The sequence below is a fragment of the Moschus berezovskii genome, chromosome 8, assembly GCF_049115385.1.
Source record: "Moschus berezovskii isolate FMDL1 chromosome 8, NW_MosBer_1.0, whole genome shotgun sequence".
In the NCBI taxonomy this organism is placed as follows: domain Eukaryota; kingdom Metazoa; phylum Chordata; class Mammalia; order Artiodactyla; family Moschidae; genus Moschus; species Moschus berezovskii.
Genome location: NC_142467.1, coordinates 103,231,149 through 103,258,439, shown reverse-complemented (window position 1 = coordinate 103,258,439; position 27,291 = coordinate 103,231,149). Strand labels below are relative to the sequence as shown.

At 40.0% G+C, this 27,291-nt stretch overlaps 1 protein-coding gene and 2 pseudogenes across 1 annotated transcript; all 3 read left to right on the top strand.

Moving 5' to 3' along the window:
* Positions 1-179: 179 nt before the first annotated feature.
* Positions 180-1,709, top strand: LOC129558129 (olfactory receptor 7A17-like). The gene is made up of 2 exons (XM_055428989.2): positions 180-1,090; positions 1,634-1,709. Exons 1-2 carry the CDS (start codon positions 180-182, stop codon positions 1,707-1,709), a joined length of 987 nt encoding a protein of 328 aa, XP_055284964.2.
* Positions 1,710-6,874: 5,165 nt separating this feature from the next.
* LOC129558128 (olfactory receptor 7A10-like) lies at positions 6,875-7,747 on the top strand (annotated as a pseudogene).
* Positions 7,748-26,065: 18,318 nt separating this feature from the next.
* Positions 26,066-26,860, top strand: LOC129558446 (dickkopf-related protein 1 pseudogene; annotated as a pseudogene).
* Positions 26,861-27,291: the final 431 nt, after the last annotated feature.

Here is a 27,291-nt window from a genome sequence, read left to right as displayed (position 1 = left end):
ATTAGAGATGACTCAAGTGGTTCCCTAAAGTGCACAAAATCTATGAACAAAATTTTGAAGTTAATATTTTTATGGAAAAATATTTTAAAAAGACAGCAATTCAACCATGTGAGTAGTGCCCATTTGTGTGAAAATGAGTCTTGTTACTTTGCCCCTTTCCTGGTAGTCACCTTCACCAAATGGAACCAAAAAACCTAACGAGGGTTTCCGAATTTCATCTTCTGGGATTTTCAGAGGAACCAGAACTACAGCCTCTCATATTTGGGCTTTTCCTCACCATGTACTTGATTACTGTGTTTGGAAACGTGCTCATCATCCTGGCCGTCAGCTCAGGCCCCCACCTTCACACCCCCATGTACTTCTTCCTCTCCAACCTGTCCTTTGTAGACATCTGCTTCACCTCCACCACCATCCCAAAGATGCTATGGAATATCGAAACCCAGAGCAAAGTTATAACATTTGAAGGCTGCATCACACAGGTATATTTTTTCACACTTTTTGTAGTACTAGACATTTTACTGCTGACCGTGATGGCCTATGACCGCTTCATGGCCATCTGCCACCCCCTGCACTACACGGTCATCATGAACCCCCAGCTCTGTGAACGGTTGGTACTGCTGTCCTGGGTCATCAGTGTCCTGCATTCCTTGTTAGAAAGCTTAATGGTGTTGCATCTGGCTTTCTGCACAGTCTTAGAAATCCCCCACTTTTTCTGTGAACTCAATCAGATGATCCAACTTGCCTGTTCTGACACCTTTCTCAATAACATGGTGATGTATTCTGTAGCTCTACTGCTGGCGGGTGGTCCCCTCACTGGTATCTTTTACTCTTATTCTAAGATAGTTTCCTCCATACAAGGTATGTCATCAGCTCAGGGGAAGTATAAAGCATTCTCCACCTGTGCATCTCACCTTTCAGTTGTCTCCTTATTTTATTGTACGGGTTTAGGCGTGTACCTTAGCTCTGCTGTTACCCACAGCTCACACTCAAGTGCAAGAGCCTCGGTGATGTACACTGTGATCACACCCATGCTGAACCCCTTCATCTACAGCCTGAGAAATAGAGACTTAAAGAGGGGTCTGAAAATACTGTTTGAAAAGGTGACTGTAAAATGCCTCTTTGAAAAGGTGACTGTAAAATAAAATAGGGCATTTTGACCTCAGCTCAAAACCTGAGCTCAATGTTGTCAGTCTTTGATCAAATTGTGGAAGTAGAGCATTGCCTCTTCTATTTTCTTTGGCATTTCTATTTTGCTTTTGACTTTATGTAATTTATGTATTTGGTGACATTTCTGATATCCTTGATTTTTCCCTTTTTCATGTTCATACTCTTGGAATTACATTTCCAATCTTGGAAGTGAAATATTTGAAAATACACACATTTATTTTAGGAGTCTCCATGGATCACTTAATAATTATTTCCTGTAAAATAAAATAGGCCATACTGAGTATTTTTCATTTTGTCTGACTAAAAGAAATAGTCATGAGATGTACCATTCCCATAAATTGGGAAAATACTTCCTGGCAAGAGAATCTGAGACGAGAGTTTCTCACTTTTGTGAAAATCATTCTTTACATATCACTACCTTAATGCTCTTTTTGGTAACTCAAACTTAACATACTGCTTGTCACAGGTCAAGGGCATTTTACTCACTAGGCTCTTGGTTTTCTGTACAACCTTGTCTCTACTTGGTCTACCACAGTCATTAAAAATTGGCCATTGACAAATAAAATACACCTCCAAGTGGAGTCTACTCTGAAGTCACCTATAAATAAATAAATAGATACAGCAAGGCTTTAGAGTGGACTTTTCAGGTGATGCTAGTTATAAAGAACCCACGTGCCAATGCAGGAGATGAGATACGGGTTTGATTCCTGGATCTGGAAGATCCTCTGGAGAAGTAAATGGAAACACACTCCAATAGTCTTACCTGGAAAATCCCATGGACAAAGCCTGGGGGGTTAGGTCCATAGGCTCACAAAGAATAGGACATGATAGAGGAACTAAGCACACAAGGCCCTAGAGTAGGGTTAAACCTAAGTATGGTGAGACAAACTATTAAATCTATGAGAAAGATGTATTTTTCATGCAGCTCATATACTCATTAACATATGGACTATCAGTGTTCATTTAAAAGGTATATTCATTGAGCTGAAGGACTGTAGGCATGTTTTGGTTTCTATTAAATTATTTTCTTGTGTCTGTTTGAAATTTCCACTGCCTCCACAAAATATGATTCCTTCCATTCCTCAAAATGAAATACCTTCCACTCCTCAGAATTTTCTCAAAACCACTAAAGGGTAGAGAATGAATGGTATTAATATCAACCATTATATCTCATCCCCATAATTAAAGGATGAGTCCCTGGAAAGCTTGGAATCCTGTTGTGCAAACATACATATTCTTCCACCCTCTCCACATGACCTCAAAGGGATAGCAATGAAGTCACTGTTTCATTTTTTGATTTCATATTTTATATAAAATAAAGGTGAATAGCAGAAGTAGTCATGACAGTTATCTTCATGTATCAAAACAAATGCTTCAAGCAAACAGAATGAGACTATTACAATTACCTTCAATTCAATTCAGTTTTATTATTCTATCAGTTAGTTGTGAAACTGAGCAGGACCTCCTGGGGTCTTCCTAGAGATAGACCCTCCTGTGTCTCCTTCATCTTGTGTGTTGAAAAGTTTAGCCTCTTAGTCTTCCCTGAGACCAGATTTAATCACAGAAGTGTAAAAATGCAGAATCAAAGGAAAGCAGTCAAGTAAGACAAAATAATAATAGCTTAGCCATAAAACAAAGTCAAGGACTTTTGGGCTTCCATGGTGGCTCAGTGGTAAAGATCTGCCTGACAATGCAGGAGATGCAGGTTCGATCCCTGAGTCAAGAAGATTCCCTGGAGAAGGGAATGGATACCCACTCTAGTATTCTTGCCTGGAAAACTCCATGGGCAAAGGAGCCTGCCACGCTACAGTCCATGTAGTTTAAAGAGTCATATATAACTGAGTGTGTGTGTGTATATATAAACGTACACATATACAATTGATCTTCTTTGAAAAATAGCATTTCAGACTTTTCAGAAATAAATTATTTGGTATGATACATGGGTCATTGTATAAAAAAAGATAGAACCGATCACACTTCTGGAGTGAATGCTTACACTTTTCATTCAAAAGCTCAGGTGAAGACAATTTGGAGTGGAGAAAACGTAAAACTACATGCAAGATTCTGAAATAAAACCACAGCCTTGCTCACTCAAAAATGGCCACAGTACAGTATCTGCACCATGAACCTCTTGACTCACCAGGCAAGACCTGCTGATCAGAAACTGCATATGAACTAGTGTCTGGGTGACTGGTATGCACAGTGATGAGGGGAAAGTCCTGGTCTAGAATAGGTTTACTCATTTTCTCACTTTCTGACCTGTTGTAGCAGGATCATTCTTTGTGCTGGGTGTTGTCCTGGGCATTGCAGAAGTTTAGCAGTATCCCTTCAACATGACCAAATATCACCCTTGGCAAAGGCATCTCTGAGATGGACCATAGTTTGAAAACCAGAAACAACCTGAAAGAATTCCAAAAAAAGGTCCCTTGCCTTATTCAGATTATAATGTGCAGATCACTAATTTCCATGAACCCATTTCTGCAATGAGAATGGAGTTTGGAATAGTATCACCTCATAGAATGGAGTTTTCTAAAAATTAAGTTATGCAGTCCCTATATGGTCCTAAAATCCATACACTTCTTTTTTAAAATTTATTTATTTTAATTGGAGGCTAATTACTTTACATTATTGTACTGGTTTTGCCATACATTGACATGAATCTGCCCCGGGTGTACATGTGTTCCCCATCTTGAAACCCCCTTCCACCTCCCTCCCCATCCCATCCCTCTGGCTCTTCTTATAACAAACGTTTTCTAATGAGGGACTAACTGGCAGCTCTCAATTGGTGTTGTAAGTATGAAGCTCTTAACTGCTTTGGCAAAACTCTCATAAATCCAAGCACTACACTGTCAGAGGTTTTATATTAAAGGATCAAAATTATCCTACTTTTGAAGATGGGAATTCTAATTTTCTCTAGAATCAAAAGGCTATGACTCACCAGGAGTGAAGGCTGTTCCTTGATTAGGAACCTAACCAAGACAAAATCCACAAGCTTAGACTCTGGAGAAAACCTGAACTCAGGGATGGGGTGAGGTGTTGGGATCTTAAGGTTTATCCCTCTGGAAGACAGGTTAAATTATTAAAGAAGTAATAAACACTGAATACTGAATTCATCTGGCTTGTAATATTGAATCTCAGACACAGAGTATGAGTGGGAAACTTTTCCTATCTGTCCAGACCACTGTCCCACAGGGAAATCAATTATTAGAGGTAGTAGTTACAACAGGGAAACATGCTAACTAGCAGACATAAGGAGCCACAAATATTTCTTGTGCTGCAGTCCCTCAGCCTGTGCAACCTTGGACTATATTGGGGCATGGTTGGTGCTTGCAGAGTCAAAACTCTATTTGGAGGGCCAATGCCTGACTCCACAATCTAGTCTATAGACAGAGACTCTGTCTCCATCACCAGCCATCCGAGTGGAGTTGGGACACATATGTTGAGACCTTGCTGTCAGAAACTCCTCCCAGGTGTTTCTTGAGTCCAAGAGCCCAGTAAATACTGCAAGAGATGGTCAGAGGGAATGACAGCCAAGAACATTGACCTGAATTCACCTGAGTGCCAATGTAGACTAAACCCAGAGCCATGATTATTGCAGTTGTTTGTTGTCTTGACTGATTAATGGATTATTTCATGATGCTGAAAATAGAAATGAATAGTGAACTCAACAATACAAGGGTCAACGTTGACCATTAAATGATGGACGTGGAAGCCCAATTAGAAGAGGGAAGGAGAGGTCCAAAGTGTTTTTAGTAAAAGAACTTATGTCCATAAGTACAAGGACCTTTGAAATTAACTGAAGTAGAGATATAAGGTACTAGCTATGGGGAGATGTACAGTGATGTAGGATGTTTTTCTAAGAAGAAGCATATTTTGCTATAATGAGTAAAATCCAGATAAAGGAATGCTAGCAAACATTTTCCTGCAACAGCAGTTCACGAGACATACATTCCACAGTAGCTCCTGCCTCTTAATATAAAAATTAAAAAGCTTTCATTATGTGGAAATGAGTATGCCAACAAGTTTACTCTGTAATTATATCATTACCAATAAAATTAAATATATATGTAGATTCATTAGTCCATTACTTCCTCATTTAAAACTGACTGTTAAAGTTGTTTGCTTTCAATAGGAAATTCATCATGTTTTGCTCCTGTGTTTTATTGTATTCCGTCAAACTAGAAACTGGCTTACTACCATCAAGATTGCATTCACCCGTAATTATGTCATATATGTATACAATTATTTGTGCAGAATGTGTGAGCATTTAAAATTTTATGTGGTAAAATCTCTTTCAGGTATCTTACACACTCTTCGGTGTTCTGTTTTGTTTTTTTAACTGAAGGCATTTAGTGGTCACTTAAATATGCTTCACTGGCAAATCCTTGCCTTAAACAGAAATGAAAAGGAATGTTCTTCATGCAAATAAATAAAACTTTTGCATATTTCCAATTACTTTCCACATCCATTATTCCTTAAGATGAATGAAAAAGAATGAAATAATGCTGTTTGCAGCAAAATGAATGGACCTGGAGATTGTCATCTGAGTGAAGAAAGTCAGACAGAGAAAGAGAAGTATAATATAGCATCCCTATTATGCGGAAACGAAAAAGAAATGTTACAAATGAATTTACAAAACAGAAACAGACTCACAGATACAGAGAATGAACTTATGGTTGCCGTGTGTGTGTGTATCAGTCAGTCAGTTCAGTTGCTCAGTCGTGTGTGTATATATATATATATGTTTTATTTGAGATAGTCTTTCTTCATGATGGTATTTTAGGAGATTTTGTTTCACAAAACCCTATCAGTTCAGTTCAGTCGCTCAGTCGTGTCCGACTCTTCGCGAACCCATGATTCGCAGCATGCCAGGCCTCCCTGTCCAACACCAACTCCCGGAGTTTACCCAAACTCATGTGCATCGAGTTGGTGATACCATCCAGCCATCTCATTCTCTGTCGTCCGCTTCTCCTCCTGTCCCCAGTCCCTCCCAACATCAAGATCTTTTCCAGTGAGTCAACTCTTTGCATGAGGTGGCCAACATACTGGAGTTTCAGCCTCAGCATCAGTCCTTCCAATGAACACCCAGTATTGATCTCCGTTAGGATTGACTGGTTGGATCTCCTTGCAATCCAAGGGACTCTCAAAAGTCTTCTCCAACACCACAGTTCAAAAGCATCAATTCTTTGGTGCTCAGCTTTCTTCACAGTCTAACTCTCACATCCATACATGACCACTGGAAAAACCATAGCCTTGACTAGACGGACTTGGGTTGGCAAAGTAATGTCTCTGCTTTTTAATATACTATCTAGGTTGATCATAACTTTCCTTCCAAGGAGTAAGCGTCTTTTAATTTCATGGCTGCAATCAGCATCTGCAGTGATTTTGGAGCCCAGAAAAATAAAGTCTGACACTGTTTCCACTGTTTCCCCATCTATTTCCCATGAAGTGATGGGACCAGATGCCATGATTTAGCCCATGTACAAAACCCTGTACACATTGCCAAATCCATGAACAAATTATTGAAACAAACTTTTTTACAGCAAAATATAAATAATTTTCATTTCATCAATGCAAGTGAAGTCTGACTGTACCATAATCAGTCATTTGATTTCCCCTTTCCTTGCAGTCACCTCCAACACATGACACCAGGGAACATAACAGGAGTTTCAGAATTTCTTCCAAATTTAAATTGTAACCTTTCACATTTGGACTTTTCCTCTCTGTGTACCTGATCACTGTGTTTGGAAACCTGCTCTTCATCTGGGCATCAGCTCAGACCCCCACCTCCACACCCCCATGTACTTCTTCCTTTCCAACCTGTCCTTTGTAGACACCTGCTTCATCTCCACCACCATCCCAAAGTTGCTGTGGAGCCTCCAGACACAGAACCAAGCTATCACCTATGAAGGCAGCATAACTCAATTATATTTTTTCACACTTTTTGTAGGATTGTATATCTTTCTCTTGACCGTGATGGCCTATGACCACTTTGTGGCTATCTGTCACCCCTTGCACTACATCGTCAACATGAACCTCTGGTTCTGTGCACTGCTGGTGCTATTGTCCTGGGTCATCAGTCATGCCTTGCTGGAAAGCATAATGGTATTGCCACTGTCTTTCTGTACATCCCCTCACTTTTTCTGTGAGTTCAATCAGATGATCCAACCTGCCAGGTCTGTCATCTCTCTTGATAAAGCAGTAATGTATTTTATACCTCTGTTGCTGGCTGGTGGTTCCCTCTTGTGTATCCATTACTCCTACTCTAAGATAGTTTCCACCATACATGAAATCTCATCAGCTTAGGGGGAAATACAAAGCATTTTCCACCTGTGCATTTCACCTCTCATGTGCCTCCCTATTTTATTGTAGAGGCATAGGAGTGTCCCCTCTCTCTGCTACTACCCACAGTTCACATTCAAAAGCAACAGCCTCAATGATGTACACTGTGGTCACGCCCATGCTGAACCCCTTCATCTACAGTCTGAAAAATAAAGACTTAAAGAGGGCTCTGAAAATACTCTTTGTGAAGAAATCTATGAAAGAATCTATTACCCTAGGGCTTAAGAAATACCCATGATAACAGCTCAAATCCTGAGCCAAATTTGATCCAGCTGTGGCAGTGGAATATGCCTCTTTTATTTTCCTTGCAGTTTCTATTTCAACTTCTTAATGAAATTTATGTAACTTGCTTTTACGTTTTGTGATAGCACTAGTATTTAAGAGTTTTTCCCTTTTTCATTTTTATACTCTCCCAACCCTGGATGTGTGAGATTAGTGCAATTGTGCGGTAGTTTGAGCATTCTTTGCCATTGCCTTTCATTGGGATTGGAATGAAGACTGATTTCTTCCAGTCCTGTGGCCACTGCTGAGTTTTCCAAATTTGCTGGCATATTGAGTGCAGCACTTTCACAGCATCATCTTTCAGGATTTGAAATAGCTCAACTGGAATTCCATCACCTCCACTAGCTTTGTTCGTAGTAATGCTTTCTAAGGCCAACTTGACTCACATTCCAAGATGTCTGACTCTAGGTGAGTGATGACACCATCATGATTATCTTGGTTGTGAAGATCTTTTTTGTAAAGTTTTTCTTTGTATTCTTGCCATCTCTTCTTAATATCTTCTGCTTCAGTTAGGTCCACACTATTTATGTCCTTTATCGAGCCCATCTTTGCATGAAATATTCCCTTGGTTTCTCTAATTTTCTTGAAGAGATCTCTTGTCTTTCCTACTCTGTTGTTTTCTGCTATTTCTTTGCATTGATCCCTGAGGAAGGCTTTCCTATCTCGCCTTGCTATTCTTTGGAACTCTGCATTCAGATGCTTATATCTTTCCTTTTCTCCTTTGCTTTTTGCTTCTCTTCCTTTCACAGCTATTTGGAATGCATCCTCAGACAGCCATTTTCCTTATTTACATTTCTTTTCCATGGGAATTATCTTGGTCCCTGTCTCCTGTACAATATCATGAGCCTCCATCCACAGTTCATCAGGCACTCTATCATATCTAGTCCCTTAAATCTATTTCTCACTTCCACTGTATAATCATAAGGGATTTGATTTAGGTTGTACCTGAATGGTCTAGTGGTTTTCCCTACTTTCTTCAATTTAAGTCTGAATTTGGCAATAAGGAGTTCATGATCTGAGCCACAGTCAGCTTCTGGTCTTGTTTTTGCTAACTGTATACAGCTTCTCTATCTTTGGCTGCAAAGAATATAATCAATCTGATTTCAGTGTTGACCATCTGGTGATGTCCATGTGTAGAGTCTTCTCTTGTGTTGTTGGAAGAGGGTGTTTGCTATGACCAGTGCGTTCTCTTGGCAAAGCTCTATTAGCCTTTGCCCTGCTTCATTCCGTGATCCAAAGCCAAATTTGCCTGTTACTCCAGGTGTTTCTTGACTTCTTACTTTTGCATTCCAGTCCCCTATAATGAAAAGGACATCTTTTTTTGGGTGTTAGTACTAAAAGGTCTTGTAGGTCTTCATAGAACCGTTCAACTTCGGCTTCTTCAGCATTACTGGCTGGGGCATACTTGGATTACTGTAATATTGAATGGTTTTCCTTGGAAACGAACAGAGATCATTCTGTCGTTTTTGAGATTGCATCCAAGTACTTCATTTCAGACTCTTTTGTTGACCATGATGGCTACTCCATTTCTTCTAAGGGATTCCTGCCCACAGTAGTAGATATAATGGTCATCTGAGTTAAACTCACCCTTTCCAGTGTATTTTAGTTCACTGATTCCTAGAATGTCTACATTCACCCTTGCCATCTCCTGTTTGACCACTTCCAATTTGCCTTGCTTCATGGACCTAATAGTCCAGGTTCCTATGCAATATTGCTCTTTACAGCATTGGACCTTTTTTCTATCACCAGTCACATCCATAACTGGGTATTGTTTTTGATTTGGCTCCATCCCTTCATTCTTTCTGGAGTTATCTCTCCACTGATCTCCAGCAGCATACTGGGCACCTACTGACCTAGGGAATTCCTCACACAGCATCCTATCATTTTGCATTTTCATGCTGTTCATGGGGTTCTCAGGCAACTATAGTGCAGTGGTTTGCCATTCCCTTCTCCAGTGGACCAGATTCTGTCAGACCTCTCCACCATGATCCGCCTGTCTTGGGTGTCCCCACATGGCATGGCTTAGTTTCATTGCACTCATCCAACATGCTAGTAAAGTCATGCTCAAAATTCTCCAAGCCAGGCTTCAGCAATACATGAACCATGAACTTCCAGATGTTGAAGCTGGTTTTAGATAAGGCAGAGGAACCAGAGATCAAATTGCCAACATCCACTGGATTATGGAAAAAGCAAGAGAGTTCCAGAAAGACATCTATTTCTGCTTCACTGACTATGCCAAAGCCTTTGACTGTGTGGATCACAACAAACTGTGGAAAATTCAAGAGATGGGAATACCAAACCACCTGACCTGCCTCTTGAGAAACCTGTATGCAGGTCAGGAAACAACAGTTAGAACTGGACATGGAACAACAGACTGGTTCCAAATAGGAAAAAGGAATACATCAAGGCTGTATATTGTCACCCTGCTTATTTAACTTATATACAGAGTACATAATGAGGAACCTGGATTGGAAGAAGCACAAGCTGAAAACAAGATTGCCGGGAGAAATATCAATAACCTCAGATATGCAGATGACACTACCCTTATGGCAGAAAGTGAAGAGGAACTAAAAAGCCTCTTGATGAAAGTGAAAGAGGAGAGTGAAAATGTTGGCTTAAAGCTCAACATTCAGAAAACTAAGATCCTGGCTTCCGGTCCCATCACTTCATGGGAAATAGATGGGGAAACAGTGGAAACAGTGTCAGACTTTATTTTTTTGGGCTCCAAAATCACTGGGGATGCTGATTGCAGCCATGAAATTAAAAGACGCTTACTCCTTGGAAGGAAAACTATGACCAACCTAGATAGTATATTAAAAAGCAGAGACATTACTTTGCCAACAAAGGTCTGTCTAGTCAAGGCTATGGTTTTTCCAGTGGTCATGTATGGATGTGAGAGTTGGACTGTGAAGAAAGCTGAGCGCAGAAGAATGGATGCTTTTGAACTGTGGTGTTGGAGAAGACTCTTGAGAGTCCCTTGGACTTCAAGGAGATCTTACCAGTCCATTCTAAAGGAGACCAGTCCTGGGTGTTCATTGGAAGGACTGATGCTAAAGCTTACCCTCCGATATTCTGGCCACCTCATGCGAAGAGTTGACTCACCAGAAAAGACTCTGATGCTGGGAGGGATTGGGGGCAGGAGGAGAAGGGGACAACAGAGAATGAGATGGCTGGATGGCATCACCGACTCGATGGACATGAGTTTGAGTGAACTCCGGGAGTTGGTGATGGATAGGGAGGCCTGGCATGCTGTGATTCATGGGGTCGCATAGAGTCGGACACGACTGAGCGTCAGCAATGAACTGAACCTTTGATGTGAAATATTTGAAGACTCCCATTTATCTCAAGGGATCTCTTAAGAATAATTTCTTCTCAAGTGAAATGTATCATGTTGAGGATTTTGTTTGTTTGACTAAAAGAATAGTTATAAGCCATACCACACCTGTGGGGGGAAAACTCCTCTTGGCAACCACAGCTGTTTATAAGTTTATGATAGAGAAAAAATTGTGACCGGTGTTTGTCACAAAGGTCATTCCTTTGTATATCACTACCTTATTCTCTTCTTGACAATCCAAAGTTTAAAATGCTAGTTATTATCACTGATCATAGGTGTTTCCTACTTGTTCCGATCTTGTTCTGCTATATAATTTGTCTCCTGTATCTACCATAGTATTAGTTTTAGTTGCTAGTCACGTCTGTCTCTTGGCAACCCCACGGACTGTAGCCTACCAGGCTCTTCTGTCCAGGATTCTTCAGACAAGAATACTGGAATGGGTTGCTATTCCCTTCTCCAGAGGATCTTCCCGATCCAGGGTTCAAACCCGTGTCTCCGTTGCAGGCAGATTCTTTACCTTCTGAGCTACAGGGCAGCCTTGTATATACCATAGTCACTGGCAAAAACTGATGACAAAATATGTGTTTCCAAGGAGAATCAACAGAGGAAAATGACTATGAAAAAATTGATGGATATAATATTGATGATATAATGCTAGACCAGACTTGACCTTAAGTATGATGAAGCAAAATATTAAATGCTACATTTATAACTATGCAAAATATGTCTTTTTCAGACAATTAATCTCCTCATTGAAACATGATATGAAAGTGTCCATTTGCCATGGAATGTGGGGGATAGAAGTCCGAGAGGGAGGGATTTATGGACACAGATAACTGATTCACTTTGTTGTATAGCAGAAACTAACATGACATTGTAAAACAACTATTCTGTAGTAAAAAATAATAAAGTTGTTTTATTTTGTGCAAGCTAAAAACAATATCAATTTTTAAGGTGTATTTATTGAGATGAAGGACTGGTGGCTTGTTTTGGTTTTTTATTAAATTATTTTCATGTTTCTGTTTTATAGTTTCCAGTGTTTCCAGAAAATATTATTCCTTCAATCTGTCTAAATGAAATAGCTCTCATCATTCAAAACTTTTCACAATCTCTAGAAGGGCAGAGGATGAACAATTTCAGCATCACCCACCATGCTCATTATAAAAAGATGACTCACTTGAAAGCTCAGATTCTGCTCAGCTATGTGATTCAGGGTCACAGGTATTGTACAAACATGACCTTCCTTCCAACCTCTCCAAGTAACCTCAAAGGATCCTCACTGGAGGCATGTTTTCACACCCTTACATGAACTAAACTTGAATAACAAAGTAATCAGGAACGTTACCTTCAAATATCAAAACAAATGCCCTCAGGTCTGTCTGGTTAAATATTGTATCATTTAGCTATTGTTGCATACAAATTTCCTAAAATAAAATTGTTTAATGTAGTGTCTTTATTGTCAAGTGAGGTGGTCCAGTGGGAAGTTGCAGTGAGCTCTGCAGGTTTCTCAAGAGTCTATCCACAGACATGAACCTCTACCTTGTGTTTCTAAGGCTCATCCATGATGTTGTGTGTGGTTGTACTGCTCTTCTGACTTAAACCAATTTATGTCATTTTACTCCTTTGATATGGGCTTCCCAGGTTTCCCAGTGGTAAAGAATCCACCTGCAGTGCAGGCGACACAGGTTCGATCCTCGGGTGGGAGAGATCTGTTGCAGCAAAAACAGAAATGAGTAGACAGCCTTTGGCACTTACGACCTAAACAGGCCTGCAAGAATTAAACAATCTTGGTTATTCTTCAGCTGTTATGACTAAAAACCACTTGCAGCTAGATTTGTCCTTCACAAAGCTTCAAAAAAGAGAATTATTCTCTGACTCCATATAGATTATACTCTGTGCCTGGCATTCTTCTCCCTTTATACTATCTTGTTGAATTCTGAATTTCAGAAAGAAGGCCATGGACCAATAACTTCAGGGACAACACACTCGGTTGCTGAGTTGTCTGATGCAAACTGTGGCCGTTTTGAAACTTTAAGAGAAAAATACACAAGACCATCATGAGGATATAAAGCCTCTCTCTGTTCCCTGGAGAGGAGGACACAATTCTTGAGACAGGGGCCTGGTGTGTTTCCCTTTTGCCTGGCAAAATTAATAAAACTACTCTTTTCTATTTCCTCCAAACTGTCTCTGTATTTCTACTTGGCTTTGGTGGGCAGGGAGCCAAGATTTTGGTAACAGATCCTGTGAAGTAGGAAATGGTAACCCACTCCAGTTTATTGGCTGGAGAATCCCATGGACAGAGGAGCCTGGTGGGCTGCAGTGCATGGGGTCACAAAGAATCAGACATTACTGAACAACTAAGAACATGTGGCTCAATAGTGGATGAAGCTGACACTTCTGTTAATTTTCTTATGTGTCATTTTCTTTATTATTTTGAGAATCCCATGGACAAAGGAGCCTGGTGGGCTACAGTCCATGGAGTCACAAAGAGTCAGGCATGACTAAGCTGAGCTGAGGCTAAATAGTTTGCAGGAAAAAATGAGTTTAATAATTATGAATCACCTTAATGTAATTCCACCACATTAATGTCCACATAAGGAACTTTTCCTTATCCCATGAAAGATATCTCCCACCATCATGAGACCTGATTCAGCTTCCTCTGCCCCAGGTGTTATCTTAACATACACACTAACACTTTTTAAATAGCAATACATTTTATTACAGCAGAGTTACACAGAACAAGTGTTTCCCTGGTGGCTCATCTGGTAAAGAATCTGCCTGAAATGTGGGAGACCTGGGTTAGGAAGATCCCCTGGAAAAGGGAATAGCTACCCACTCCAGTATTCTGACTTGGAGAATTCCATGGAATGTATAGTTCATGGGGTCACAAAGAGTCGGACACGACTGATTGACTTTCACTTTCACACAGAACAAACTCTATTCATTTAAAAATTAAGAGTGTATGCTGCCTGGTTTCATTCCTATAACCCTTGAGAAAAATATAATCATTTTAGTGTTTTGTTATATGCATGCATGTGTGTGTGCAGTCGTGTCTGACTCTTTGCGACCCCATGGACTGTAGCCCACCAGGCTTTTCTGTTGAAGGGATTCTCTGTCATGCCCTCCTCCTGGGGATCTTCCTGACATAGGGATCCAACTTGCATCTCCTGCATTGCAGGCAGATTCTTTACCCCTGGTTGGTCAGGGAAGTCTCCAATGTAATCTCCTTTGTTTCTTTACTTCTGTAGGTGATGTGGAATAATATACCTAACTTTTGAGGGATATTGTGAGAAAAAATGAAGTATGTATAAGCAACTGTATAGTGAAAAAATTCAAGTATAAGACATGTGTGTACATTATTTGTTTATTTTTCTCCCAAATAAACACATTCACATATGTGTTTATACACATACATATGTGTATATGCTTGCAGATTAATTTATAATCTCATTTATCATGTTGAAAAAATATTTTATAAAAAGTGGGAGGATAAAGAAAATGAAAATAATGAAGGGATGAATTAACATGAAATTCAATAAATGTAGAAATTTGACCAAAAATTGAAGGTAAAAATTGTGACCCTACTCTTTATATAAATTGATTTTCTTAACTAAAGCCTCAAAATCAAAACATTTATATTTATGGAACAGAGAATTTGATGGACCAACTAAATGAAGCAAATATCTCCAAATTGACTCTAATTGCCTTCTCCTACTAAACTTGGGCTTCAATACAAAATATCTTTATTCAGAGGAAACTAAATGACTTGACTAGAGAAGTTTAAATTCAGTACCTTCAGACCATATTTAATTGGATAAATGTATATATTGCATTCCAGTGTTCTTCCCTGGAGAATACCAGGGATGGGGGAGCCTGGTGGGCTGCCGTCTATGGGGTCGCACAGAGTCGGACACGACTGAAGTGATTTAGCAGCAGCAGCAGCAACACATATTGCATTCTGACAGCTGCTATAACAAATTAATAAACTGTGCCTTAAAAACTAAAGTTCTAAGGATCAGAAGTCAAGATTTATCTCATGGGCTTGAACACAAGACCTCTGTGAGAACTGGGGTCTGTCTGAATGCTCCAGGGAAGAATCCATTGCCTTCTTAGATCACTTTCCAGGGGCACCTGTATTTCTGGATTCACGGCCTTTCCTCATCTTCAGAGCCAGTAGTAGAGTATCTTCAAATCCCTCTCTGACTTCAGTTCTTCCCCTGACCTTCGCATCTAGAAGACCATAAGTATATTTTATACCAACCTTGGTAATCCAAGCTAATCTCATTTTAAGGTCAATGAATAGCAAATTTGTTTTCTCTATTAGTTTTATTCCCCGTTATATAAGCTGACATATTCAAAAAGTTTGGGAGATTAGGACATGGACATTATTTTGAGGCCCATATTCTGTCTACTACAATATCTTTTTCAGATAAATATATGACTTTCCTGAGGGCTCAACGGTAAAGAATCTGCTTGCAGTGTGGAGACCCAGGTTCAATCCCTGGGTCTGGGTTATCCCCTGGAGAAGGGAATGGCAACTTGCTCCAGAATTCTTGCCTGGAGAATTCCATGGACAGAGGACCCTGGTGGGCTGCAATCCATGGGGTCGCAAAGAGTCAGACACGATCAAGCAACTAACATATATCAGCCTCTCAGTCACATAAAAATTGAAATAGCTTTACCTGAATTTAACATAAGTTAAAGCAATTCAGGAGACCCCAGTTCAATTCCTAGATCAGGAAGATCCCCTGGAGAAGGGATAGGCTACCTACTCCAGTATTCTCGGGCTTTCTCTGTGGCTGAGTTGGTAAAGTATCCGCCTGCAATGCAGGAGACCTGGGTTCGATTCCAGGGTTGGGAAGATCCCCTGGGGAACAGAAAGGCTACCCACTCCAGTATTCTTGCCTGGAGAATTCCATGAACTGTATAGTCCATGGGGTTGCAAAGAGCCAGACATGACCGAGCAACTTTCACTTTCAAGTTCCTATACTTGAATTTAACACAGAACTGGTGCTTTGTTACTGAAAGTGCGACCCACATACTCAGACCTGCATCATGACACAGCCCAGTAGCTTGTTAGAAATACAAAATCTAAGGGCCCACTGAGGACCTGGTCAATCAGAATTTGCACTTGAATTAGAATTCCTGCTGACTTGTATGCACTAGGAGGTGAGAGAAGTGCTCATACAAAGAGTTTTTCTCCAGTTCTAGGGCAACTCATTCCAGTATTCTTGCCTGGAGAATCTCATCAACAGAAGAGCCAGGCAGGCTACAATTCATGTGGCTGCAAAGAGTTGGACAGGACTGAAGTGACCAAGTATATGCACATGCTCCAGTTCTAACTGTTAATATTTAGGGCAGGATAGCTGTGTTGAATGCTGTCTCATTTACTGTGGGTGTTTTTGCAGCATTTCGCCTTTGATTGCTAAGTAACCAAGAGCAAAACCATCCCTGGTTGGAAATGACAATACAAATTATGAAAACTGGAAGCAACCTGAGAGAACCCCAAGACTCCATCCCAAAATCAGTTCACCAATTTTATTAGAACAGTAAATTCCTCTGAGCCCCATTCCTGAAATGAAGGATGGAGTTACAATAGTACTACCTCATAAAAGAATCTTCTCTAAAATCTAAATTAGATCATCCTGATTTTGTGCAAACGTAAGTTATGGTAAATTAAAAATACTTAAAATATCTCATAACATAAAGCTTTTACAATGTGGAGCAAAATGATAGCTGTCAGCTTCAGATATAAGTATGATGTGGTGGTGGTGGTTTAGTCACTCAGTCATCTGTGAATCTTATGCCCGCATGGACTGTAACCCACCAGGCTCTTCTCTCCATGGGATTTCCCAGGCAAGAATGTTGGATAGGGTAGCCAGTTCCTTTTCCCTGGCATCTTCCTGATCCAGAGATTGAACCCATGTCTCCTGCTTTGCAGGTGTTCTCTTGCATTGCATGCAGATTCTTCACCAACTGAGCCACTAGGGAAAGACCCCAAGTATGAAATACCTAAGAGTTTTAGGGAGCATCAGGAAACCAAAGAGTGGACTACCCAGTTATGGCCATTAATGGAATGATGTTGTCCCTCTTATAAGCGGAGAATAAGAGGTTTCACAGGGTTCCATGAGCTGTGTAGCCATTGCAAGTCAATGCTTTATTGACCCAAGGGATCTATTCAAGACAGTTGCCTCAATCTAACTAGTGGAGACAAGTTTAAATTCAGAGATAAGATGAGGTGCTAGGAGTTTAGACTTCTGGAAAGCAAGAGAGATGATGAAGAAGGATTCATAACTGAATCACTTGACTTATAACTGTTATCCTGCAAACAGAGAATTAGGAGGGGGAAAAATGTACTTTGTGTCAGATGAAGTCCAACAGGGAATTCAGGTGCTTACAGGTCACTGTAACCAGAGGGTAATGTACCTAATGAGAAACAGAGAGAGCTGTAGATAACCACCTCTGCTGCGTCCCTGACCGTGTACAACTTGGGCCTGAACAAAGCATGGTTGTTGTTTTTGAAGTCCTAAATATGAGTAAAGGACCAATGCTTGATCTCTTCATGCTGCTTTGTGTAGGGACAGGGCTTCAGTCTCCATCATCAACCATCGAGGAAGAGAATCAGACTTCCACATGAAGACCTTCCTCTCAGGATTTCCATGTAGTTGAGTGGAAGAGTCTGGAAGACACTGCAGAAGAAGGATAGAGTCAATGAATCCAAGAATGATTACCTGAGTCTACCAGAGAACCAATTCAGCCTAGGTCAGAGCCCAGAGACCACTGTGGTTATTTCCTTGCATGATTAAAATATGTCAATGTATTTTGATAATGTTGAAAAGAGAACTGAACATTGAACTCAGTAAAGCAATGTTCAGTGATACCAAGTAAATGATAAAAATGGAAGCCCAATCAGAAGAGAAATGAGAGGCATAAGGGGCATTCCAGGTGGCACAATGCAAGTTCCTGTGGGTCAGGAGTATCCCCTGGAAGATGGCATAGCAACCCACTCCAGTGTTCTTGCCTGGGAAATCCCACAGGCAGAGGAGACTGGCACGTCACAGTCTATGGGGTCGCAAAGAGTTGGACATGACTGAGCAACTGAACACACACAATGCATAAAGAGATCCCAGTAAAAGTAGAACTTAAGTCCAAGTATCTAATTCACTAATTTGAGTAGAGAGTTAGTCTATTAGTGATGTAGGGATATAAAATTTAGTTAGGGCATTTTGTAATTTTTTTGATGGGACATATTTGACCATGTTTCAATCTTGATCAAAAAGATACACACTGGGCTTCCCTGGGAGCTCAGTGGTAAAGAATCCACCTTCCTATGCAAGAGACAGGTTTGATGCCTGGTCTGGGAAGATCCCACATAGCTCAGAGCAACTAAGTTCATGCACCACAACTACTGAGCCTGTTCTCTAGAGCCAAGAACCACGACTACTGCGATCCTCACACCGAAGAGACCATGTTCTGCAATAAGAGAGCCCACTGTATTGAGAAGCCCATGCACTGCAACAAAGAGTAGCCCCTGCTCACTGCACCTAGATAAAACCCACACAGCAACAAAGACCTCACCACCAAAGCAAATAAATGAATAAACATGAACACCGAAGAATTCTTGTGGATACCTCCTCGCAACAGTTTTCCAGAGATATATGCCTCACAGTATCTTCTGTGGAAAAGAAAAAATCACATGTAAAGAGAGGAGTGCTAATGAGCTTTGTTGTTTAGTCATAAACTTTGTCTGGCTCTTTGTGACCCTGTGGACTGTAGCCCACCAGGCTCCTCTGTCCATAGGATTTCCTGGGGAAGAATACTAGAGTGGGTTGCCAATTCCTCCTCCAGGGGATCTCCCAGACCCAGGGATTGAACCAGTGTCTCCTGCACTGGCAGGCAGCTTCTTTAATGCTGTGCTGCCAGGAAAGTGCTAATGAGCTTACCTTGCAATTGTTTCATTGCCTCTGAGGCTGAATATGTGTGTGGATTTGTTAGCCATTAATTTTCTCTGTCTAAATTTATGTATGTGAGCCCTTTACTTTTCTATAATAGGGTCAGAATAGGATTCCTACTTTTGAGTGCAATTGCACCCCAAAAAATTAGGGTTAGGGTCCCATGAGAGGGACACAAATGGGACTCAGATCTTCACAGCCTTTGGAAGGAATGCATACACTTCTCTTCAAAATTTCATGCAAAGATGATTTGGGGTAGAGAAAATGTAGCCTTTGTAGAAGAATCTGAAACATAATCACAGCCTTGATCTAGTACCTGCACCATCATCACCATCCAGAAGCCTCTTGCTCACCAGGCAAGACCTGCTGATCAGAAGCTGCATTTGAACCTGCATCTGGGTGGCACTAGTTGTAAAGAACACACCTGCCAATGCAGGAGGCATAAGACACTCAGGTTCGATCCCTGGGTTGGAAAGATCCCCTGGAGGTGGACATGACAACCCCCTCGAATATTCTTGCCTGGAGAATCCCACAGACAGAGGAGCCTGATTGGGTACAGTCCATGGGGTTGCAAGAACTGGACACAGCCTAACATTTTATGCTTACCACATAGAGAGGGGTTTTCTAAAATTTAAATTAAATTAAATTCTAGAATCCCCCAAAGTTTGCTAAGATCTATATCTCTCTTACAATTAAAAACATTTTCTAAAGAAGAACTGAGACCTCTTAATTTTTGCTTTAAGTGAAAAATTCCTAACCTTTTTGGCAATACTGTAATGAATTCAAGCAGAGTACTGCCCAACGTTTTACATTAAAGGAACAAATTTATCCCACTGCTTGAAGATGAGAATAGTAATTTTCTAGAGATATCAGGGGCTGTGACCCACCAGGAGTAAATGCTTTGATTAGGGACCTAGTCAAGGCAGAATACTCAATCTTAGATTCTGGAGAATATGTGGACTTAAGGTTGGGATAAGACCTTATGTTTTACTCCCCAAAGAAGACAGGAAAGATCATGGAGAGAAGTAATAAATACCAAATCCATCTGACTTGTAACACTGTCTCATAGAAACAGAAAATGAAAAGAAAGTTTTCCTATCTGTCCAGACCAGTGTCCCACAGGGATATTAATTATTAAAGATGGTACTAACAGGAAGGAAATGTACCTAATGAGCAGATATGGGGAACTATAAATACCTCCTCTCCTGCATCCCTCAGCCTGGGCGACCTTGGAATGGACAGGACATAGCTGTTTCTTGTGCACTCATAACTCTGACTAGGGGACCAATGCTTGACTTCATCCCATTGTCTTGTCTGGAAACAGAGCCTCTGTCTCCATCATCAACCATCCAAGAGGATCTGGGGCATCTATGTTGCAACTTTCCTCTCAAAGACTCCACCCAGTTGAGTCCAAGAGTCCAGTAAATACTGCAGAAGAAGGTCAGATGGAATGGCAGGCAAGAACGTTTACTGAGTTCACCTGAGAGTCTGTCCAGACTAACCCAGAGCCAAGATCACTGGGGTTGCTGGTTTACTTGATTAATTAATTAATGTTTTGATTTATAATGAAAAAAGAAATATAAATATTTAATTCCCTGTGGCAGAGTGGTAAGGAAACCACCTCCAATGCAGGAGAGACGGGTTGTATCCCTGGATCAGAAAGATCCCCTGAAGGAGGAAATGACAACCTACTCCAGTACTCTTGCCTGGAGAATCCCATGGAAAGAGGAGCCTGGGGGTCTACAGTCCAAGGGGTCAGAAAAAGTCAAAGATGACTGAGCGACTGAGAAGTGCAAGAGTCAGTGTTGGCCACTTAATGATGGACATAATGACTCAATTAGGAGAGTGAATTGAGTTGTAAAATGCTTCCAGTAAAAGTAGAACCAAAGCCCAGGGCTCTTTGCTATTACCTGAAATAGCCAAACAGAGTATTAGCTGTGGAGGTTTGTACAGACATGTAAGGGTATTTTTATTTATTTATTTAAGATGGTGCCTATGTGACTATGATAAAAGGAATCCAGGCCAAGGAATACTGGCAAACATTTCCTTACAAATGCAGTTCATGAGACCACCATTTCACAGTATCTCCTCCCTCCTAATATTCAAATAAAACAGTATTTATTATGTAAAAAATGGATATGCTAATGAGCTTACTTTGCAATTATTTCATTACCAGTGAGGCTGAATATATTTATATGTTAGTAAGCCAGGTACTTGAAAATTGTCTGTTCTATTCCTTTGCTTTTGCATCATGAATTTAGCAGGAATCTTGCTTTTTATTGTATTCTTTCAAAGACTAGATATTTTTTTCATCATTAGTTATCTGCCATTGAATTACTTTACGGATTTATACAAGTTTTGTGCGGAATGTCTGAGAGTTTATAAATTTGGTGTGGTAAAATCCATAAGTCAGTCGTATTTTGTTCTTTTCATTGCTTTTTAATGTCTTTTAATTGAAAGATTAGAGCAGTCACTTACACATTCCTCACTGCTTTCACCAAAAATGAAAATGAGTGCTCTTCTGTATTGTGTTGTTGTTGTGTCAGTTGCTCAGTCGTGTCTGACTCTGTGACCACATGGACTGCAGGCCTCAGGGCTCCTCTGTCCATGGGATTCTCCAGGCAAAAATACTGGAGTGGGTTGCCATTTCCTTTTCCAGGGCATCTTCCCAACCCAGGGGTTGAACATGCGTCTCCTGCACTGATGGCAAACTCTTTACCATCTGAGCCACCAGGGATGAACCTTAAATATGATATACAAGTTTTTAACCAGTTTATGTTCTCTCTCCAATCTGGATTTTAGGAGATTTTAGTTTTCAGCACCTTACAATCCCTGCATAGACAATACGTGGAACATTGTTGCAAATCAATTTTCAAGTTCAGGAATTTCTCATTAATACTGAAAACATGACATGATGGGGGAAAAGTTTAAAGTGGGACAGGTTTGCTTATTACAGAAGGTTCAGTGAATTCTCTGATGCAGATCAGAACCATAAATAAAATATTAATTTTTTGATGAACAAATATGAATTGAATTACTTCAAGGATATGAGAAAAGCCTGTCTGTGCAAAAATTAGTCATATTGTTTCCTCCTTACTTACAGTCACCTCTACCACATGAACCCAAGGAATGATATAGAAATTTCAGAATTTCTCTTTTTAATTAATTTTTTCTTTTAATTTTAACTGGAGGCTAATTACTTTGCAATATTGTAGTGGTTTTTGACATACATTGAGATGAATCAGCCATGGGTGTACATGTGTTCCCCATCCTTAACCCCCCTCCCACCTCCCTCCCCATCCCATCCCTAAGGGTTATCCCAGTGCACCAGCCCTGAGCACCCAGTTTCATGAATCGAGCCTGGACTGACAATCTGTTTCAAATATGATGATATATATATTTCAATGCTATTCTCTCAAATCATCTCACCCTCGCCTTCTCCCACAAACTCCAAAAGACTGTTCTATACATCTGTGTCTCCTTTGTTGTCTCGCATATAGGGTCATCATTTCCATCTTTCTAAATTCTGTATATATGTGTTAGTACACTGTATTGGTGTTTTTTCTTTCGGGCTTACTTCACTCTGTATAATAGGCTCTAGTTTCATCCACCTCATTAGAACTGATTCAAATGTATTCTTTTTAATGGCTGAGTAATATTCCATTGTGTATATGTACCACAGCTTTCTTATCCATTCGTCTGCAGATGGACATCTAGGTTGCTTCCATGTCCTGGCTATTATAAACAGTGCTGCGATGAACATTGGGGTACACGTGTCTCTTTCAATTCTTGTTTCCTTGCTGTGTATGAGCAGCAGTGGGATTGATGGGTCATATGGCAGTTCTAGTTCCAGTTTTTTAAGGAATTTCCACACTGTTCTCCATAGTGGCTCTACTAGTTTTCATTCCTACCAACAGTGTAAGAGGGTTTGTTTTTCTCCACACCCTATTTAGCATTTATTGCTTGTAGACTTTGGGATAGCTGCCATTCGGACTGGTGTGAGATGGTACCTTATCGTGGTTTTGATTTTCATTTCTCTGATAATGAGTGATGTTGAGAATCTTTTCATGTGTTTGTTAGCCATCTGTATGTCTTCTTTGGAGAAATGTCTGTTTAGTTCTTTGGCCCATTTTTTGATTGGGTCGTTTATTTTTCTGGAATTGAGCTGCAGGTGTTGCTTGTATATTTTTGAGACTCATTCTTTGTCAGTTGCTTCTTTTGCTATTATTTTCTCCCATTCTGAAGGCTGTCTCATAATGTCTTTAATTGTGCAAAAGCTTTTAAATTTATTAAGGCCCCATTTGCTTATTTTTGCTTTTATTTCCATTACTCGGGAAGGTAGGTTATAGAGGATCCTGATATGATTTATGTAGGAGAGTGTTTTGCCTATGTTTTCCTCTAGGAGTTTTATAGTTTCTGGTCTTAAGTTTAGATCTTTAATCCATTTTGAGTTTATTTTTGTGTATGGTGTTAGAAAGTATTCTAGTTTCATTCTTTTACAAGTGGTTGACCAGTTTTCCCAGTACCACCTGTTAAAGAGATTGTCTTTTTTCCATTGTATACTCTTGCCTCCTTTCTCAAAGATAAGTTGCCCATAGGTGCATGGATTTATCTCTGGGCTTTCTATTTTGTTCCATTGATCTATATTTCAGTTTTTGTGCCAGTACCATACTGTCTTGATGACTGTAGCTTTGTGGTAGAGCCTGAAGTCAGGCAGGTTGATTCCTATAGTTCCATTCTTCTTTCTCAAGATTGTTTTGGCTATTTGAGGTTTTTTTGTATTTCCAAAGAAATTGTGAAATTATTTGTTCTAGTTCTCTGAAAAATACTGTTGGTAGCTTGATAGGGATTGCATTGAATCTATAGATTGCTTTGAGTAGTATCCTCATTTCCAGTATATTGATTCTTCTAATCCATGAACACGGTATATTTCTCCATCTATATGTGTCTTCTTTGATTTCTTTCATCAGTGTTTTATCGTTTTCTATATATAGATCTTTTTCTTCTTTAGGTAGATTTATTCCATTGCAATGGTGAATGAAATTGTTTCCTTAATTTTTCTTTCTGTTTTCTCATTGATAGTGTATAGGAATGAAAGGGATTTCTGTGTTAATTTTATATCCTGAAACTTAACTCTATTTATTGATTAGCTCTGGTAATTTTCTGGTGGAGTCTTTAGGGTTTACTATGTAGAGGATCATGTCATCTGCAAACGGTGAGGATTTTGCTTCTTCTTTTCCAGTGTGTATTCCTTTTATTTCTTTTTCTTCTCTGATTCCTGTAGCTAAAATTTCCAAAAGTATGTTTAATAGTAGTGGTGAGTATGGACACCCTTTTCTTGTTCCTGACGTTAGGGGAAATGCTTCAATTTTTTCACCATTGAGGATAATGTTTGCTGTGGGTTTGTCACATATAGCTTTTATTGTGTTGAGGTATGTTCCTTCCATTCGTGTTTTCTGGAAGGTATTTATAATAAATGGATGTTGAATCATGTCAAAGACTTTCTCTGCATCTACTGAGATACATATGGTTTTTGTTTTTCAATTTGTTAATGCAATGCATTACATTGACTGATTTGCAGATTTTAAAGAATCCTTGCATTCCTGGGATAAAGTCCACTTGGTCATGATGTATGATCTTTTTAATATGTTGTTGGATTTGGTTTGCTAGAATTTTGTTAAAGAATTTTGCATCTATGTTCATCAGTGATATTGGCCTATAGTTTTCTTTTTTTTTATGGCACCTTTGTTAGGTTTTGGTATTAAGGTGATGGTGGCCTCATAGAATAAGTTTAGAAGTTTACATTCCTCTGCAATGATCTGGAAGTGTTCGAGTAGGATAGGTGTTAGCTCATCTCTGAATTTTTGGTAGAATTCAGCTGTGAAGCCATCTGGTCCTGGGCTTTTATTTACTGGTAGATTTCTGATTACAGTTTCGATTTCCATGCTTGTGCTGGGTCTGTAAAGATTTTCTATTTCTTCTTGGTTCAGTTTTCAAAAATTATACTTTTCTAGGAATTTGTCCGTTTCTTCCAAGTTGTCCATTTTATTGACATATAGTTGATGATAGTAGTCTCTTATGATCCTTTGTATTTCTGTGTTGTCTGTTGTGATTTCTAGATTTTTATTTCTAATTCTTGATTTGATTCTTGTCCCTTTGTTTCTTGATGAGTCTGGCTACTGGTTTGCCTATTTTGTTTATCTTCTTAAAGAACCAGCTTTTAGCTTTGTTGACTTTTGCTATGGTCTTCTTTGTTTCTTTTCCTTTTATTTCTGACCTAATTTTTATGATTTCTTTCCTTCTACTAATTTCTTTCCTTCTACTAATTTCTTTCCTTCTATGATTTCTTTCTTTCCTTCATTTCTCCTTTTTAAAGTTGCTTTAAGTGTAGAGTTAGGTTATTTATTTGATTTTCCTCCTGTTTCTTGAGGTAAGCTTGTATTACTATGAACTTTCCCCTTAGCACTGCTTTTACTGAATCCCATAGGGTTTGAGTTGTGTTTTCATTTTCTTTCGTTTCTATGCATATTTTGATTTATTTTCTGATTTCTTCTGGTTTTTGCTGGTTATTCAGAAACATGTTGTTTAGCTTCCATGTGTTTGCATTTTTAATAGTTTTTTTTTTCCCCTGTAGTTAACATCTTACTGCGCTGTGATCAGAAAAGATAGTTGCAATTATTTCAATTTTTTGGAATTTACCAAGGCTAGATTTATGGCCAAGGATGTGTAGGCTCTGTGTAGACCCGAGAAAAGTGAAATTCATTGTTTTGGGGTGACATGTCCTATAGATATCAATTAGGTCTAACTGTTCCATTGTATCCTTTAAAATTTGTGTTTCTGCAGAGCCCTGGAGTCAGGGTCAGGACTCTGGGACTGGTGGAGGCTCTCCCAGCCCTGTCTCTGCAGCTGCGCCAACACAGCTCCGTGGGGACTAGGTGTGCAAAGTGACATTCCTCCTTTCTCTTTTTCTCCCTTGAGTCCTTCTGAGATGACGGCTCTGGGCACAGCGGGTGCTGCCCGGGTCTTGGTCGCCCTGGTGGCTGTGGCTCTTTGCGGTCAACCTCTGCTGGGAGTGAGCGCCACCTTGAACTTCGTTCTCAATTCCAACGCCATCAAGAACATGCCCCCACTGCTGAGTGGCGCTGCCGGGCACCCAGGCTCTGCAGTCAGCACTGCTCCCGTAATTCCGTTTGAGGACGGCAACAAGTACCAGACCATTGACAACCACCAGCCATACCCGTGCGCTGAGGACAAGGAGTGCAGCACCGACGAGTACTGCGTGAGTCCCATCCGCGGAGCCGGTGCACAAATCTGCCTAGCCTGTCTGAAGCTCCGAAAACGCTGCGTGTGTCACACTATGTGCTGCCCTGGGAATCACTTCAAAAACGGGATATGCATGCCTTCTGATCAAAATCATTTCCATCGAGGGGAAATCGAGGAAACCATTATTGAAAGCTTTGGTAATGAACACAGTACCTTGGATGGGTACTCCAGAAGAACTACACTGTCTTCAAGAATATATCATACCAAAGGACAAGAAGGTTCTGTCTGTCTTCGCTCATCAGACTGCGCTGCCGGGTTGTGTTGTGCTAGACATTTCTGGTCCAAGATCTGTAAACCTGTTCTCAAGAAAGGTCAAATGTGCACCAAACATAGGAGAAAAGGCTCCCACAGGCTAGAGATATTCCAGCGTTGTTACTGTGGAGGTCTGTCTTGCCGGATACAGAAAGATCACCATCAAGCCAGTAATTCTTCCAGGCTTCACACTTGTCAGAGACACTAAGCCAGCTGTCCGAACACAGTGGACTCCATTTACATAATATATGCTATGAAAACCGTTTGTGACTTTTGTGAGCTCAGTCCTTAAGGATGTACAAATTCTGTGGTTACAGTTAAGCATTCCAATAATACCTTCCAAAAATCTGGAGTGTAAGTGTTTTGTTTCTTTGTGGAACTCTCCTGTCATTGATTGCAGTAAATTACTGTGTTGTAAATTTTCAGTGTAACACTTACCTGTAAATGCAAAAAATCTTTTAATTATTTTTCTAAAGGTGCTACATTGTCTATTGTTCCTCTTGTCATGTAAATCTTTGTACACATTGATTGTTATCTTGACTCTGATAAATACTCTATACTGAACTGAAATACTTTCAGCTTATTCTATATTGAATTGAAATAAATAATTTCAGCTTATACTTCCTAAATGTAAAACCC

Bases quoted from the DNA above. Each gene is read 5' to 3' on its own strand.
- LOC129558129 (XM_055428989.2), top strand. From the start codon at position 180: ATGGAACCAAAAAACCTAACGAGGGTTTCCGAATTTCATCTTCTGGGA. The intron at 1,091-1,633 runs GTTTGAAAAGGT...TGCTTGTCACAG, and splicing joins AAGAGGGGTCTGAAAATACT to GTCAAGGGCATTTTACTCAC.